Source organism: Gopherus flavomarginatus, chromosome 19 (genome assembly GCF_025201925.1).
Source record: "Gopherus flavomarginatus isolate rGopFla2 chromosome 19, rGopFla2.mat.asm, whole genome shotgun sequence".
Taxonomy (NCBI): Eukaryota; Metazoa; Chordata; order Testudines; family Testudinidae; genus Gopherus; species Gopherus flavomarginatus.
Genome location: NC_066635.1, coordinates 3,553,843 through 3,572,436, shown reverse-complemented (window position 1 = coordinate 3,572,436; position 18,594 = coordinate 3,553,843). Strand labels below are relative to the sequence as shown.

Below are 18,594 nucleotides of genomic sequence, written 5' to 3'. Positions count from 1 at the left end.
TCTCACAAACCTGCTATATCCACTGACATGGACCTGCAGCTCCCAGCAACATCACAAACCTTGGTGCCTAAAGCCCTTTACAAACCAACCAATACCCAGCATCCCCGGGAGGTAGCCAGCTTACAGATGGAGAAACTCAGGCAGTTAAAGTGCCTTGCCCTTCATAGGAGGGAATTGGTAGCAGAGCTGAATTTGAACTCTGGCGATGAGGACTATATCCACTAGACCATGCTTCCTCTGGAGGGCACACTTTGGGTGGCCCAATGCTCGGTACTGTGCAGAGAAGGGAATGGGAGCATGTCACTCCCTAGCTTTAGAAGTCAAGCTTGGTTCCCTCCATAGAAACTAGTCTCCAGAGACACTGGGCACAGGGGTTCCTAGTGTAACAGGTAGACCCCTTCTTCTCTGTACTACTTCTGTTTCTAACACACCCAGGCCTCCGGGCCAGCAGCCGCCTGCAGCCGTGGCTTCATGCGGCCCTGAGGTGGAGCCACGCCCACTGCACAGGCAGAGTTCCAAGGAGAGTTCACACAGAGAAGGAAGCCCTAAGTGCCTCACCTGAAGGGCCAGCTGAAGCGGTACTTCATGAGCTTATTGAGGATTTCCTCACACTTCTGCAGCTCCAGGTTCTGGCGACGTGAAGTCTTCTTCGTTTGAAGCACCTAACCACACGAAGTGATGCAAGCCATTAAAAAGGAGGGGAACTGGCATATGATTTAACCGTAGCCAAAATAGTTCCTAAGAACTTGCCCACACTGAGGCTTAGTGAGCAGCAAGTCAGGGTGTGACTATACAGCGCACTAAGTCGCTGCCAGGACCCTGCTACCATGCACTAAAAGTTGCCTAATGCACACCAGCAGGGTCATGACAGTAACTTCGTGTGTGGCAGGCTAGTGTGCTGAGCATTTGCTCACACCCTAGCTTGCTCACTGCATGGACAAGCCCCGAGTGGAGGAAAATAGGAGCAGAGTTTTCCTTTTCAATCCTATCACAAGCAGGTGTATCAGTGGGTAGGGGAGAAGTGATACTGATGTAAACACTAAAGCTTAAGGTGTTCAAACCCAACTATCCTCTCTGCAATAATCGAGAAGCAAACTGCTCGGCTGCGGAAGCTTTGATGCTAGCAGCCAAGAAATGCCATGGCAGCTTGAGTTACAAAATGGGAACTCTGTCCAAAAGCTCTGACAGGAATAGTTTACAGGCAGCCCTGTCCTTTTTTCAGGGGCAAGAGGCTTTTTCAAAGAGGTTCAAAGCAAGTGGCCAAAGAATAAAATGACAACAAATGGAGTGTGCAAAGCCCTCCCCTCCTTACCCCCTGGGTAGACAGCATATGACAGGCAAAGGAGAGGAAGAAAGCAGTTGTGGTGCTGTGTTAACAGGCCTGCGGCATAGGCTACCATGCCATTTTAAATACCAAACAGCAGCTGATGGCTCCAAGCTTTGCTGTACTCGAGAAACAAGCAGTGCACAAGGTCAGCCATTTGTCTAGGGCTTTGTAGCCGGTCAGCCACTACTGTACTGGAGTCCCCCTCGGCTCTGAGCTCTGTAGGGTCACTGCATACAGATACTGCAGTTCCCTCCATATCAATGTAACATCCTGGACCTAGGCTACGATTGTCAACAAATCACATTTGTGCTGGTAAGAGGGGCAGGGAGTTAACAGGACCTGTCTCCTAAGCCTAGAGGGTTAGAGAGAGAGACATTATTTTAACCAAGACACTCAATATTTTACTGAGGTCCACAATTCCCAGCAGCCGACCCTGGTGTTTAGATGAGACCATTCCTCACCTCAAAGGTACCTCTAGCTGGCTATGGTGCACCTCCCCTGATCTGGTGAGCATGCGAGCAAGCAACAAGAAAAGGCCAGCAGAAAAGGGGTCTCCTGTATAGGTTAGCACAAGGTGTCATGGAGCGTGGGGGAATCCGGTCCTGCATCCCTCTTCCTGGGACTCACAGTGACTCTCAGCCAGCCAGTAAAACAGAAGGTTTATTGGACAAACAGGAATGCAGGTTACAGCAGAGCTTGGAGGCACAACCAGGACCCCTCAATCGAGTCCTTCTGGGGGTTCAAGGTGCTTGGATCCCAACATAGGATTCCCTGAATTCCAATCACCCAGCCCAAAACCGAAACTGAACTGCCTTTCCTCCAGCCGGCCAATTCCTTTGCCCAGATTCCCGGGCAAAGGTGCTGACACCCCGCCCCCCCCCCCCCGGCTGAGGTTACAGGCTTAAAAATCCTGTCCCTCACCTAAAGTCCTCCCCGGCTCTCCCATCCCCCCCACAGACAGACCCTACTGCATCACACAAGGCAACTACAGACCCACTAGCTGTTCTTTTACCCCACCCCAGGCACCCTATTGCAGCAGGAGCCTGAGCCCCAAGCCCTGCACTCCAGCCTAAGAAGCAAAAGCTGTTGATGCTGGGCACTTTGGGAGGAGCACCTGTGACAGGCTATAACAGCAGCACTGTTAACACTGGTCACTAGATGTACAGCAGATCTGTGGGAAGCTCCTGTGACGCTGCACCATGATGCTAGAATGCCAATATCCCCACGTAACCCTAACGGCTACATCCCCGGGACAGTTAGCATAGAACCCCAGCTCCGCCCTTCCCAGCACACCCATAGGATTGGCTCTATTCAAACACACAAGGTTTTATTCATTAAATGTCAAGTGAAACCTAAACCAGCTAAATTATGTCCTGAAGGTTGGGGAGTGACCGTCCGGACAACAACTGTCAGAAAATGGCCAAGCCCGGGGAGCGAGGGTCCAGCATTGCTGGCATTCTATCACCATCCCGGACCCCCCTCTTCCCCCACCTCTCTGCACAGACATATGGATACTATTTAAAACCCTTTAACAAGCTGCAGGCCGCCTGCTAATCAAGGGGGACAATGTGTGAAAGCGGCTGGGGAAGGATGCCTGGCATATCTGTGCTCCGTTTGCGCTGGGCCCTTAAGGATACATGGCCTTTGTTAGACAGACCTCAGCCCCGTGTGGATTTCACAATACAATTCGGGGCATTTCTTTGAGAAGGGGAGGGGAAGGAAGCGTAACACCTGTTGAGTTTATAACTCATGAAATGAGCTATCTCCTGGGGGCAATTTGGCTCTTACCAGCTCATCAATATCTGCTCCGTTGACAGGTGTGGCCTGCTGACGGGGTCCTCTGGTGACATGCAGCGACTCTTTCTTCCCCTGGTACCTGCCTTGCCTGGAAGGGTACAGCATTGTGCTCTGCTTGCCCTTGGGTGCCTTTCTGGGTCTCACTGAAAGGATCAGCACAGTTTTAAGAACAGGTTCACTTTTGGAGAGAAATCTGAGAGCCTCAAACCAAGGAGAGAGGATGACAACGGAGAGGAGCCCTTCAGCCTCTTGGCTTCTGCTCCTAATGTTAAGAAGCTGACTCAAGTGTTATCACCTCTCCAAGTCACTGAGACTGTCTCTATCACAGACAGCAGCAAATAATCTAATCTCTGCAGAGACAGTCGCATATAACAGCAACCATTCAAAGAAGAATTCGGTGCCCTGAGTAGTGGCCACATAAAGGTTTAAAATGGAGAGTTACACCATCTCTGCCCAGCTGGACCAACGCACGTACGGTCATACTGCTGTCTCAGTTGGCTGGACAGGTGCTGCTTCTCACCAGTCTTTACTCACTTATGCATACACTGAGTAAGCCAAGCAATCATGCCTTCTCCAGGTGAAGCAAATGCCCCCTTTCCAGAAAGGACACTCGTGGTTGGCAAGGATGTTATGCCTACTCATGGATGACCACACACACTGCCAGCAGACCTCTAGCTGGGAGGGGATTTGGATTTCTGAGCTCTTTGTGAGCAAGGTTCAGCTGTGGCAGTGTTGAAGCAGAAATGTCCTAGTGCTAAAATCCTGATATTTCCAAGCTCTCGGGGGGGGGGGGGGGGGGCGGCGGGAGGGAGTGAGTTATCTCCAAGGCTTAACTTACACCTTCCTTCACTGTTCAGACCAGAAATATGTGGGAATCCCTTGGTTTCCTGTTGTCCCCTTGCTCCCTGCCAGAGTGTGGATGGCTGAATGGGTGCCTTTACAGGCATTTACAAGTGGCCCACACAATAGGATAAGCCAGTTGCTAAGTCCCCCTGAAAAGCTAACTGTGTTCACAGTGGGTGTCGAGTTACTCTGGCAGGGAGCTGCTCCACATGCTGGAATTGGTAAACAATGGAATTTTATTCCAAACATTGGGGCTGCTACATTACGTTCCAGATAAATGTTTTTGCCCATTTGTCAGCCTGCCTGTCACCATTTTAAATGGAGGGAATGCAAGCATGGTGACGAACTGTCTCCTGTCTTAAAATTCTCCTGCGACCCCTGTGCATTGGGTGTATGTTGGTCTTTCTTCCCGAGCAAGCGCCTTACACCTGGTCATAAATGCATACGAAAGCCATGTCCAACATGCAGCAGTCCTTCACTTGTGGCCTCTAATCCAGCCCTGTCCAATAAATCATCTTGTCAGGCCCCCTGCAGGAGCAGCGTGTGTCAGGGCAGTGGGATGTCTGTACACTGTCGCTCCTGCTAGTGTGTCAAGTTCACAGCATGTGTTAAATGTCTGACAATCCAACATTCTATATTCTATCCTCAGGATAAACGCTACACAAGGATTAACTGGGACTCCTCCACTAAAACAAAAGTTTTCCACCATGACCTTTCCATGCTAATGCCCTGTAAAGCTGGGGGTTGAGTTTAATGCTTTATTTTTAGTGACAGTAACCCTCTTTTGCTATTGTCTGAAAACCCTGGCTTTGGTCCTGGAACTGGAATGCATCAAGGGCTGAACATACTCCAAAGCGTGGACATGGATACTTCAAAGAACAAAGAGCAACCTATATCAGAAGATCAAGGAACACCCCACAAATTAAACAAAATGGAAAAATGTGTAAGGCCTGAACCAGCCAGCTGGAGCTCAGTAGTACAAAACACTCCCCAGTCGGAGACCATTGGGAGAACGTATACAAATCCCCTGGGTCTCAGTAACTGAATTCCATCACCAGCTTTAGCTGAAGAATTTGGTCTGAAGCTACAACTTTCATGTCAATGACATTTCAGCTGAAAGCAAATGGTGTGCACGTGCATTTCAGGGACCTTTCCAGTTCACGCTTCCTGATCTACTCCAGTGGGGCAGCAGCAAAGTCCCAAAAACAAAAGGAAGGAGATGGAGCGTGGCAGAAAAACTGTTGGATTTGGGGTGGAGAAGCATGTGTTTCACTCAGGTCTGGTCTACACTACGACTTTAGGTCGAATTTAGCAGCGTTACCTTAATTTAAGCTTGGACCGTCCACACGACAAAGCCTCCCTCCCCGTTTTTTTTTTTTTAATACTTAAAGGGCTCTTTAAATCGATTTCTTTACTCCACCTCCGATGAGGGCATTAGTGCTGAAATCGGCCTTGCAGGGTCAAATTTGGGATAGTGTGGATGCAATTTGATGGTATTGGCCTCCAGGAGCTATCCCAGAGTGCTCCATTATGACTGCTCAGGACAGCGCTCTCAACTCAGATGCACTGGCCAGGTAGACAGGAAAAGCCCCACGAACTTTTGAATTTCATTTCCTGTTTGGCCAGCGTGGCGAGCTGATCAGCACAGGTGACCATGCAGAGCTCATCCGCATGATGGGCACACTGCCGGGGCACATTGCCCGGCCCGTACTTTGTGAGAAGTCTATGACCATGTCTATGTCCTCATCACTCTCGTCACCGCACTGCCATCACCTTCTCGCCTGGTTTTGCTTTTGCAGCTTCTGGTTCTGTGCTGAAAAAAGGCGCAAAACAATTGTCTGCCGTTGCTCTGACAGAGGGAGGGGCAACTGACGACACGGCTTACAGGGAATTAAAATCAACAAAAGGGGTGGCTTTGCATCAAGGAGAAACACAAACTGTCACACAGAATGGTTCCCTCAAGGATTGAACTCAAAACCCTGGGTTTAGCAGGCCACTGATTTTACAAAGCAAATTGGGTCAATTTCTTCACAGAATCATAGAAGATTAGGGTTGGAAGGGACCTCAGAAGGTTTAGCTGGCCAATGCTCAAACCACTGAGCTATCCCTCCCGCCATCTACTCCATCTATCTTTTACATCTTAGGCTGGCAGCAGATGCTAAAATATGACTGTTAACCATCGTCATGTCCTGGGTGCTCGGCAGAAAATGGAAATGACCTGGCTGAGTCACTCCCATGTCTGCCCAGGAGCCCCTGACCGACCTCACCAAGGTCGGCTAAAAGAGCACCCAGGAGTACGACTATGATGGCTACCAATAGTAATGCACTGTCTGCTGCCAAAAGGCAATGAGCTGCTGCTGTGTAGCAATGCACTCCCACGTCTGCCAGCACCCAGGAGATGTATGGTGATGGTGAGCTGAGCGGGCTCCATGCTTGCTCTGGTAGGATGTCTGCACAGGTAACCCAGGAAAAAAGGTGCGAAACCATTGTCTGCCATTGCTTTCACAGAAGAAGGGAGGGAGGGAGGGGGGGGCCCGACGACATGTACCCAGAACCATCTGTGAGACTGTTTTTGCCCCATCAGGCATTGGGATCTCAACCCAGAATTCCAATGGGCAGTGGGGCGACTGTGGGATAGCTACCCACAGTGCAAGGGGCTGGAAGTCGACGCTAGCCTTGGTGCTGTGGACATGCACAATCCACTATAAAAACGATTTCTAAAAATGACTTTTATAAATTCGACCTAATTTCATAGTGTAGACATACCCTTAGTCTGGAATGTCATTCTGAACCCTGGTGGGTGAAGTAATCTTTACTGAACCAACTTCTGCTGGTGAGAGCAGCTTTTGACCTTAAACAGAGCCCTTCTTCAGGTCCTTGAAAGCTTGTCTCTCTCACCAACAGAAGCTGGTCCAATAGAAGACCTTACCTAACCCACCTTGTGTCTCTATTATCCTGGGACCCACGGCTACAACGACCCTTCATACATTTTGAACCCTGTGACTATTTCACCTTGCTGCCTGAGAAAGCTCAATCTCTGAGGACAGTTACTACAGCTCTGTTAGAAGCTTCCCTGTCAATGTTTGTTCAGTTTGGAGAGGGCTGACTCATACTACCGTCTGGACAGTAGACACTGGCTGTTCTACAGGAAGGGATAAGTGAAGGTGAATTTTAACAGTGTACAAAGGGAACCTCACGGAGACAGGCTAGAATTGTACTCCACACCCCTAATCCCAAACAAGGTAACTTAGTTCTGCATTTAAAAAAATAAGTTTTGGGGTGACAGTATTTCACTTCCTAGGGACAGCAAATGCTGTAGAGTAAAAAGACTATTAACAAAATAAGCAATCATGCTGCTTGCTAACCCTTCGCTGCTGCAGGCCCCTGCTGACAGCTTAGCAGCAGGTTTTATGGCATCAGCTGTGTATCAAGAAGCGTGGATCAGCACACTGGAATGCAATCATGCTCCCACTCCTTTGAGTTGACGTAGTATTTAAAATGCTGCAAGGACAGTCTCAGTCCTGAAGTAGCAAGAGGCACAAAGGCAGTCGATTTCCAGTTCTCCACAAATACATCGCATGTCTGCAGCCTTCTCTGAAAAGAGCTTCCTTACACATCCATGTGAGAGCCCAACCTCTTCTTCAGATAGGACACAAAGCCTCAGACAGGATACATGACAAAGATGGAATAGACTACAGCTGAGCCCACATGATAACTTGTAACTGAAGACTTACATTTCAGTCCAGCAACCTCATAATCTTCTTCCTCTTCTTCATCCTCCTCAGCATCCTCCTCATCTGGGCCTTCCTCGCCCTCTTCAGCCTCCTCTTCAGTAGAATCTTCGGTATAGTTTCTAAAGGCAAGATAATTAGCTAGATGTCAGACGCTCTGAATAAACTAGCAGAGCCTGGCTAGCCTTGACCCTGGGAGTTTCACTGCATGTTTGTTCCTACACATAGACTTGCTGATCACCTCAATCTAAAACAAACATTTGCTTCAAATTGCTTCACACTATAGTAATCTGTTCTTTTTCAGCCAGGATATCATGTTATAGTTATGGCTGAGATGGCACTTTCAGTCTCTAGCTACTTTCCAGGCTATCACTCTGGGGCTGACAGATTTCGGCCCAAATGCTAAAAACTTTCAACAGCTGAATACATGTGCAGAGAGAAACAGCTCTGCTGTTGTTCCACACATCTCCGCATCATGTTACCGATAACTCCATTTAACACTGTTCGCAAGGTAGTTATTCCTCAATAAGGACAAGTGCTTTGGGGTTTGAGGAAGAAAAGACGGTTACTCACCTTTGTAACTGTTGTTCTTCGAGATGTGTTGCTCACATCCATTCCAGTTAGGTGTGCGCGCCGCGCGTGCACGTTCGTCGGAAACTTTTTTACCCTAGCAACTCCAGTGGGCCGGCAGGTCGCCCCCTGGAGTGGCGCCGCCATGGCGCCCAATATATATCCCTGCCGGCCCACCCGCTCCTCGGTTCCTTCTTGCCGGCGACTCCGACAGTGGGGAAGGAGGGCGGGTGTGGAATGGATGTGAGCAACACATCTCGAAGAACAACAGTTACAAAGGTGAGTAACCGTCTTTTCTTCTTCGAGTGATTGCTCACATCCATTCCAGTTAGGTGAATCCCAAGCCATACCTAGGCGGTGGGGTCGGAGCGAGAAGTCGCGGCATGGAGCACAGCAGATCCGAAGGCCGCATCCTCTCTAGACTGCTGGACCAGGGCGTAGTGGGAAGCAAAGGTGTGGACCGATGACCAGGTCGCTGCCCGACAGATTTCCTGGATGGGCACACGGGCAAGGAAAGCCAGCGACGACGCCTGCGCCCTGGTAGAATGCGCAGTCACACGGCCCGTAGGGACGTGGGCCAAGTCATAGCAGGTCCTGATACAGGACGTTACCCATGAGGATAACCTCTGGGAGGAGATAGGAAGCCCTTTCATGCGGTCCGCTACCGCCACGAAAAGCTGGGGGGATTTGCGGAAGGGCTTAGTCCTCTCCACGTAAAACGCGAGAGCCCTACGGACATCAAGCGAGTGGAGCTGCTGCTCCCTGCCTGAGGAGTGAGGTTTCGGGAAAAAAAACCGGGAGGAATATCTCTTGGTTGACGTGGAAGGCTGAGACCACCTTGGGGAGAAAAGCAGGGTGTGGTCTCAGCTGCACCTTGTCCTTGTGGAAGACCGTATATGGGGGGTCTACCACAAGAGCCCGGAGTTCCGACACCCGTCTAGCTGAGGTGATAGCTACTAGAAAGGCCGTCTTCCAAGAGAGGTAAAGCAGGGAGCAAGTAGCTAACGGCTCAAAGGGGGGCCCCATGAGCCGGGACAACACCAGGTTAAGATCCCAGGTTGGAGCAGGGGGACGGACGTTAGGGTATAAACGTTCCAGCCCCTTAAGGAATCTAGACACCGTCGGGTGGGAAAAAACAAAGCGACCATCCGCACCCGGGTGAAAGGTGGAGATAGCTGCTAGGTGGACTCGTAACGACGATATGGCCAGACCTTGCCCTTTGAGGGACCAAATGTAGTCTAAGATGTCGGCTACTGAAACTTCCATAGGGCGGAGATTTCTCTCCACGCACCAATAGGAGAAGCGCTTCCATTTGGCCAAATATGTCGCTCTTGTGGACGGCTTCCTGCTGCCCAAGAGCACCTCCCTCACCGGCGTGGAACAGCGCAGCTCAGAGCCAGTCAGCCACGCAGGAGCCACGCCGCTAGGTGCAGCGACTGCAGGTCCGGGTGACAGAGGGTCCCGTGCTCCTGGGTAATCAGGTCCGGATGAAGGGGCAGGGGAACTGGGTCGGCTATGGTCAGGTCCAGCAGCATGGGGTACCAGTGCTGTCTGGGCCATGCCGGGGCTACCATGATCACGTGAGCCCTGTCCCTGCGCACCTTCAGAAGGACCCTGTGGACCAACGGGGGAAACGCATAGTACAGGTGGGTCGACCACTGGATGAGGAAGGCATCCGCTATCGACCCGGGCTCCCTGCCCTGAAAGGAGCAGAACGCTTGGCACTTCCTGTTCCCCTTGGACGCGAAGAGGTCCACCCGGGGATAACCCCACCTCCGGAAGATGGAGAGGGCGACGTCTGGGCGAAGGGACCACTCGTGTGACAGGAAGGATCTGCTCAATCGATCCGCCAGCGTGTTCCGTACTCCGGGGAGGAAGGAAGCCATGAGGTGAATGGAGTGGGCTACACAAAAGTCCCAGAGTCGTATCGCCTCGTGGCACAGGGAGGAGGATCTGGTGCCGCCCTGCTTGTTGATATAATACATGGTCGTCGTGTTGTCGGTGAACACCGCGACACAACGACCCTGGAGCTGATGACAGAACGTTTGACAAGCAAGACGGACCGCTCTCAACTCCCGCATGTTGATGTGTAGCCCCACCTCCTCCTGGGACCACAGGCCCTGCGTCCTCAGGGTCCCTGCGTGGGCCCCCCAGCCGAGATCTGAGGCATCTGTTGTTAGGGACACCGAGGGCTGAGATGGGTGGAAGGGGAGACCCGCACACAACACTGACTGGTCCAGCCACCAGCCGAGAGAATCTAAGACCCTCTGGGGGATCGTGATTAACATATCTAGTGGCTGTCTTGTCGGTCTGTAATGACTGATGAGCCACAACTGGAGTGGCCTCATGCGGAGCCGAGCGTAATTGGTCACGAAAGTACAGGCCGCCATGTGGCCTAACAGGGTTAGACACGTCCTCACTGACGTCAAGGGGGCTGTCTGTAGTCGTTGCACGATTGCCGACAAGGCCTGGAACCGCTGCAATGGCAGCAAGGCCCTGCCCACAGTGGCGTCCAGGACGGCCCCGATGAATTCCACCCTTTGTGTGGGGGCCAGGGTGGACTTGTCTGTGTTCACCAAGAGGCCCAGAGTGGCGAACATGTCGGTGATCACACGGACATGGCTGCAGACTTGTTGTTCCGACGTGCCCCGAATTAACCAATCATCCAGATACGGGAACACGTGGATACGACTGCGCCGAAGCTGCGCCACAACAACTGCCATGCATTTCGTAAACACTCTCGGGGCCGTGGACAAGCCAAATGGGAGGACTGCAAATTGGTAATGCAGAGACCCCACAACGAAGCGAAGGAAACGTCTGTGGGGTGGCCAGATAGCAATGTGAAAATACGCGTCCTGCATGTCGAGGGCGGCGTACCAGTCTCCCGGATCCAGGGATGGGATAATGGTCCCCAAGGAAACCATGCGGAACTTCAACTTCACCAGGTACTTGTTGAGCTCTCGCAGGTCGAGGATAGGCCTGAGGCCTCCCTTGGCCTTGGGGATCAGAAAGTAGCGGGAATAAAACCCCTTGCCTTTCTCATTCTCCGGCACCGCCTCTATAGCTCCTTTGCCGAGGAGCGTCTGCACCTCCTGCCGAAGGAATTGCTCGTGAGAGGGGTCCCTGAAGAGGGACGAGGAAGGGGGGCGGGGAGGAGGAAATGAAACAAACTGCAGGCGGTATCCCGACTGCACCGTGCGTAAGACCCAGCGGTCTGATGTTATTAGGGACCACGCTGGGAGGAAAAACGAAAGGCGGTTGGAAAACGGGGGGAAAGGATCCATTGGGGAAACTGTTACTGCGCCCTCGGGCGCACCTTCAAAATGAAGGCTTGGGTCCAGGCGGGGGCTTAGAGGAGCCTTGGTTTTGCCCCCCTTGGTTCCCCGAGTGCCTGCGCCTTCCGTTCCTGCCGCGGCGCCTGTTAAGGTCCTGCCGCTGGCGGAACTGGGAATACGGCCTGCGCTGTTGTTGTTGTTGCTGCGGCCGGAAGGGTCTGCGTTGCGTCACTGGTGTGTGCATCCCAAGTGACCGCATGATGACTCGGTTGTCTTTCAGACTCTTGAGTCTGGGGTCTGTCTTGTCCGAGAATAATCCTTGGCCTTCGAAAGGAAGGTCCTGTATAGTGTGCTGGAGCTCCGGCGGAAGGCCGGAAACCTGCAGCCAGGAGAGGCGACGCATTGTTACACCCGACGCGAGGGTACGGGCAGCCGAATCCGCAGCGTCCAAAGAGGCTTGCAAGGACGTGCGTGCGACCTTCTTGCCTTCCTCTAAGATGGCCGTAAACTCCTGACGAGCATCTTGTGGCAGCAGCTCCTTGAATTTATCTGCTGCCACCCAGGAGTTGAAGGCGTATCTGCTTAACAGGGCCTGCTGGTTGGAGACCCTGAGCTGCAGCGCCCCAGCCGAGTACACCTTACGGCCGAGGAGATCTATCCGCCTGGCCTCCCTGGATTTGGGGGCTGGAGCCTCCTGACCGTGACGCTCTTTATCGTTGACGGATTGGACCACCAGGGAACACGGAGTCGGGTGTACGTGGAGGTACTCGTAGCCCTTGGAAGGAGCCATGTACTTCCTCTCGACGCCCTTCGCAGTGGGAGGAATGGAGGCCGGAGACTGCCAGATGGTGTTGGCGTTGGCCTGGATGGTTCGTATGAACGGCAGGGCGACCCTGGTGGGAGCGTCTGCCGAGAGGATGGTCACAATAGGGTCCTCTACCTCCGAGACCTCCTCGGCTTGCAGACTCAGATTTTGGGCTACTCGCCTGAGGAGGTCCTGGTGTGCCCTGAGGTCCAGCGGGGGGGGGCTGTTGGAGGAGGTCCCAGCCACCGCTTCATCAGGGGAGGAGGATGAGGAGACCCCCGGCAAGAGAGTGTCTAATGGGGGGTCTCCCTCGGCCCTCGCCTCTGCCTCAGGAGCCAAAGCGGAGTCTTGATGCTTGGACCCTTCCTCCCCATCCGGGGAGGGAGGGGGGCGAGACAACGAGGCTTCAGGTGCCCTGCGCTCCGCAGTCGCCGACCTAGCAGGGAGCTGTTGGGGGCCCTGGGCCTGATGATATGCCCAGGGTGTCCAGAAACCCCATTGCTGCGGGCCTTGGTCCTGCTGTGGAGGCTCGCTGAACAGCGCCGCCTGCCGGTCGGTGCCCAGCGCGTACCCACTGTCCGTTAATGAAGACACGGACGGCTGTCTAGAGGGCCATGGCGGGGCGGACCCTGGATGGTAAGGGTCTGCGCGGGCCGGCACGGGCGATCGTCTCGGTGCCGGGGACCGGTGCCGGGAGTCGTATCGGTGCCGGGACCGGGACCGGGTTCTGTCACGGTGCCGGGATCTGGACCGGTACCGGGTGCCGCTTCGGTGCCGGGATCGGGACCTGCCACCGGTTCGGTGCCGGGAGGTCGACCGGGACCGGGACCTGCCACCAGCTCGGCGCCGGGAGGTCGACCGGTGCGGCGAATGTCTGGATCGGCTCCTGGAATCGCGGTGCCGGTAACGGCAGCTGGAGTCTGACCGCGATCGTCTCGATGTCGACCGGCGCCGCGAGTGCGACCGGTACCGCTGAGGGGAGCGGTGCCGGGACTGCGAGCGGCGGCGGGATCTGGAGCGACCGTGACGTCGGGACCTGGATCGAGAACGTGAGTCCCGAGACGGCGCCGACATCATAGGCTTGCCTCTGGACACGACCCGCACCGGAGGTACCGGGGGTGGTAGCTGAGTGGGCTCGGTCATGGCTATGAGGTCCCGTGCCGAGGCGAAGGTCTCTGGTGTGGATGGCACCACTATCTCGACCCCAGATGTCATGGGGGAGCTTGGCGGCACCGGACTCGACGGACCCGCCGGGCCCGGAGTCGACGGTGCCGGCGGCGCCGCGGCCGATGTTGAGGCCGGGCGCTCCACTCGGGTCTGCCTGGCCGGAGTAATGGACTTCGACGGCCTAGGCTCTGTCCCCGGTGCCGGAGAAGGTCGGTGCCGGGGAGTCTTCTCGGTGCCGGTGCGATCCAGTGCCGGCGCCGACATCCCGGCCTGCGAAGCCGCCGGGTCAAGTGCCGCCTCCATAAGGAGAGTCCGGAGCCTTTGATCCCTCTCCTTCTTAGTCCTTGGCTTAAAAGCCTTGCAGATGCGGCACTTGTCGGATCTGTGCGATTCCCCCAGGCACTTCAGGCACGCGTCGTGGGGATCGCTGGTAGGCATGGGCTTCTTGCAGGCCGCACACTGCTTGAAGCCCGGCGAACCAGGCATGAGCCCGGTGCCGGGTGCCGGGAAGGGCTAAGCCCCCGCGAAGAACTATTTACAAACTACTTATCACTTAACTACCACTATCTACACTTAACAATCTAATTAACAACTACAATAGAGATAACGATAGAGAACAAGGAGAGCTAGGGACGTGGAGGACAGCTATGCCGCGCTCCACAGTTCCAACGACCGACACGGCGGTAAGAAGGAACTGAGGAGCGGGTGGGCCGGCAGGGATATATATTGGGCGCCATGGCGGCGCCACTCCAGGGGGCGACCTGCCGGCCCACTGGAGTTGCTAGGGTAAAAAAGTTTCCGACGAACGTGCACGCGCGACGCGCACACCTAACTGGAATGGATGTGAGCAATCACTCGAAGAAGAATGTCAGGATACCACATTGACCGTATGCAGTCCTCTTGCCCATGAAGTACAATGCTACTGATGCATGGGAAGCATTTGAAACATGCAGTCACTACCAGCTTACACTGTCCAAGTGCAATGCAGACAAGGTGGCCTTACCAGACTCTCCACACATTTGGTCAGCCAGTCCTTCCTCAAGTCTTCTCCCTCCAAATCCACACTAAGTTTGTTCGAACATGAGAAATAACATGAGACTGCAGGTAGTAGTGGAGCAGAGAAGAAGGCAGCCAGCAGATAGACTGTCAGATCTCCTGGCTGCCTTCTTTCTTCTCCCATTAAAGGGCTGCTTAAGAAGTTTTTGGGGGGAGACAGGGAGAGGAGAGTGTCTCCTTCCCTACTCCATCTCACTGCAGTGCCACTTTTCATGCCCTCCATGGAGCGGAGCTGATTTAATGTGCTAACAATCAGGCAGACGTCACAGCTACATTCCCACCTTTACTGAGCAAAGTACTGAGGGTGCACATGCACTGATGTCATAAAATGCAAAGATCTGGTTCGCACAGTGAGTCTGACCCTTTGCATACATCTAATGCGGAATAACTGTAACAAAAAACAGGAATAGAGAACAATATGCATGTGCAGAAAGAGGCAGAGGAGCTACAACTTTGATTTTTCTGCCTTGCATGAGTAAAGTCTCCATCATTAATTAAATGGAAAAAGACTAAGTTCATGCAACACTAAGAGCTGGAGGGTGTTCCAAGGCCAACATTTTCTCCCCTTCTATTCCAGCTGGAAAGGATAAAGTAGCAAGTAGATAAGACAGGTGTTACTCCACCTGATGGCTCAGATCCAGGAGCAAAGCAGCTTGCAGATGACTGACACATCAAAGCAACTGTGATCTCAGGCTAGAACAGCTGTGTTAAAGCCTTGCCATTTCAGAACAAGCCTGATAAACTCTTTTTAAACAGTGCCCAGAGAGTAATTAATATTGTTCGGCCCATATACCACCTGCACATGACAGTCTAATATACTTTGTATCACTGCTCTGGAGGGGAGGCCGGCTAGGTACCTATTCTTCAGGTGGTAATTGGTATCTCATCCCTCTGGCATAAGTGAAAATGCAAACCCCAGACAACCATGATTAAAAGAGGAGAGAGAGTAGGTATCAAGTCTTTTGAGCTCAAAGGTGAATGATAAGGTACCACTGGCTATCATAGTCTAAACAAACAGTTATGCTCAACATTGTTCTCTGCGGAGTAGCAGACTATGGGCTCCACGGCTCTCTCTTTTGGATGGACAGGAACAGCAGTCGGTTCAGGCCACTTCCGAGCACTCACCTCAGCTGGAAGTCAGAAAGGACTGCAGTGCTAAGGAAGCCTGTTCCTATGAGCAAGCAGCCAGACTTGCTGCTCAAATGAGCTGAAGCACCAAGTGAGTTTCAGCACTAAAAGCAGCTCTTTATTACTGCAGAGACTCTTCCACTGCTACAGTGAAGTTATTTATTTAATCCCCTAAAATGTCATGCGTCACTACAACACAGGTGCTCTAATGTAAGAGCAGCCTGAAAAGATTGCTCTGCTATTGTTCAAGTGCCATCAGGTAATCTAAGTATTTTCCTCCTCTAAAAGTAGTTACTGATTGAGGACTAACGCTTTGGTCTCTTTGTGAAAGCCTCCTTAGTTCTCAGAGCCTGATTAGAATTCCCGCCCAGTGAAAGCATTAAGAGAAAGGAGGGTCTCACCTCCCCCGGGAGCTGCGCCTGGCGGTAGAGGGCTGGCAAGCTGGGCACTGCCACTCGCCATCTGGTATCTCGTAGAGTGCTGGTCTCAGACAAAACAGGTGGAAGGCTTTGTTACACTCATCACACAGGATCAGCTTGTCATCCTCACCTAGGAGAAGAGAGAACTTGCATGAAGTGTAGTAGCACAGCTCTGCTCACACTGAGCAGAAGCAGCTACCATTATAATGGAGAAAGGGACAGAGGTGGAGGACCACAAAAACTCCTCAAACAGTACTGCAGCCTTTTAAAGCCTATGCGAGTTTCCCAGCCCTGTTGGGTCTGGCTTTGAGCAGCACAGCACAATTGCCCCAGTAGGAATGCTACCTCTGTGCTCCTCATTAACTTGAGCAAAAACCTATTTTGAGCCAGCTGCTTAGAGAACTTCACAACATGACTGTCCTCCCTACATCAAAAAATTCTAGTTGTGTCAAATCAAGCCAGTTGGACCTAGATGGGTGCCTTTGACTCAACTAAAGCACCCTCTGCTGGCAACGGACTAAAGAGTTTTTGCAATGCTTCAGAAGATCGCCCACAGAGGGGATGCACTGTAGCTGTTCAAGAGGACATCTCGCTCAGTCCTCCTAGCTTCCTCTTGCTACTGATGCTTAGTTCACAAAGGCAAGCCTAAAAATGCAAAAGTGATTAGTATGAGCCCCTGGCAAACTAGGAGAGAAAGCCTGTGTGGAAATAGAATCTCTGTTGCCCCTACCTCCCATGAGCATTTCAAGAGACCTCAGCACCTTCCAGCACACAAATACAAACGAAGACAAAGTTACAGTGAGGTGCTATGTGCTACCAGGCTCTTCTCTAAGGGCAGAGAAATGGCTGCTGCCTGTGCACAACTCCCATTCAGAGATCACCATGGCAGGGCAACTACTGGTGACTCTCTACACTCCCTCCCCCATAGCCCCCAATTTATGTAACTCCCCTTTGCAGACCTTCACTTTCATACCATGTCTTGCATAGAGCGGGATTCCTGTGGCCCAGGTCAGTTTCCTCCTCCACTTCCCAAAGTAGTAGTAGTTCAGGACATGAGGCCTCATCTCTCTGCCTACCCTCACATGAAGAGCAACAGCCAGGAGTTGCTCTCTCCCAGCCCCATCAACCGCTCCCTAGAGCAGAGCATAGATTGAGACTATCCACCATCACTCAGCCTAATCCCTCCTTGTTCTCCCTCCTTCAGTTGTGGGGTGTTGTATTAGCTCCTTTTGTAGCAGAGCAACCAAGAGATGGGCTCAACTCACAAGGGTCCCAGAAAATTCAAGCCTGAGAGTGTGTGATATGAATACAGACAAGACAAGAATTGCTTTCAGGCAGTCTGCTTTGACCAAGCAGAAGAGCACTAACAGAGGGCATATATAAATAGCTCTTACCATGCGGCAGCTTCACCTATCATCACAGAGCCAAGTTACAGTGCAGGGGGCTTAGAAATATGACAGTTTCATTTAACCACAAACACTTGTGAGTTATTTCTGTCAGAAATGCTGAACTCAGAGTAAGCCCTGGGTTTGTGTAGGATGGCATGCACTCTGGATAGGAAATGAAGGCATGACTGTTCCCAGAAGGGTTTGTTATTATGAAGAGGCACTTTCATACGATAGGGATTTGTATCCAGGTGATCCAATATTTAGGACACAGTACTTTCATAAACACAAAGACACAGGGGACAGCCCTCTGATGATGTGCAAGGCTAAGAAGGACCAGGTGTACTGCAGAGAGATCCAATAATATCTTGGAGTGCAGGAGAGGCTATGAAAATCACAGTTCTGCAGTGTTCTGTAAGTTTAATATTAAAGACATTAAATTGACTTTTGGTCTTAGGGCTCCTGTGACATTTGTGTTTCTGCTTCTGAATGAGTGAATCCTGATGTTCAGAACAAAAGCACAGCCAAGAGCAGGATGTGGTGACTCACTACAGGAGCAACACGTCCCCACTGTTAAGCAAGCTTGGGGCTGGAATCCATACCTTTCTTGCGACACACTTTGCATCTGGCATTCTCTGCAGACATATCCCATTTGATACAGGCATCCAGCATCCCAAGCAGCACATGCATGCGGGAGAAGGTCTGGGCCTCTCGGATTGCTGTCTTCCACTTCTCCACCGCTGAAGCAACCTGCAGACAGAACTAAGTTTATACCAAAGCACAGGAACACAGCTCAAGACTTTTTACATCTCTTAGTTGGGGCTCTTGTCAGACATAATTCAGCTATTGTATTTTCTACCATCTACATAGCTTCAAAGTCCTATTTGAGGCTTACCCTCTAATCAGCCTCACTGGGCCAGACATCTTGTTCATAACACTACAGTCCTTGTGTTTCATGACCAACCTGAAACAGCCTACACAAACTGCACTACATTCTTTACTTGGAAAGAATAACCCAAATACTTGTCAGTCAAAGAAAATAAACGGCGGAATTTTAGCCCCATTAAAAGTAGGATGAAAGTTAAAAGGCA

General features: G+C 52.1%; 1 protein-coding gene across 1 annotated transcript in view; it reads right to left on the bottom strand.

Annotated features, from left to right (window-relative positions):
* BAZ1B (bromodomain adjacent to zinc finger domain 1B) overlaps positions 1–18,594 on the bottom strand; it is an 82,168-nt gene that overhangs the window by 2,341 nt on the left and 61,233 nt on the right. The window contains exons 14-18 of the mRNA XM_050928896.1: positions 18,106–18,253; positions 16,101–16,248; positions 7,702–7,820; positions 3,116–3,267; positions 559–662 (exon numbers count right to left, since the gene is read on the bottom strand). Coding sequence (XP_050784853.1) covers positions 559–662; positions 3,116–3,267; positions 7,702–7,820; positions 16,101–16,248; positions 18,106–18,253 — 671 coding nt within the window. The remainder of the gene's footprint in view (positions 1–558; positions 663–3,115; positions 3,268–7,701; positions 7,821–16,100; positions 16,249–18,105; positions 18,254–18,594) is intronic.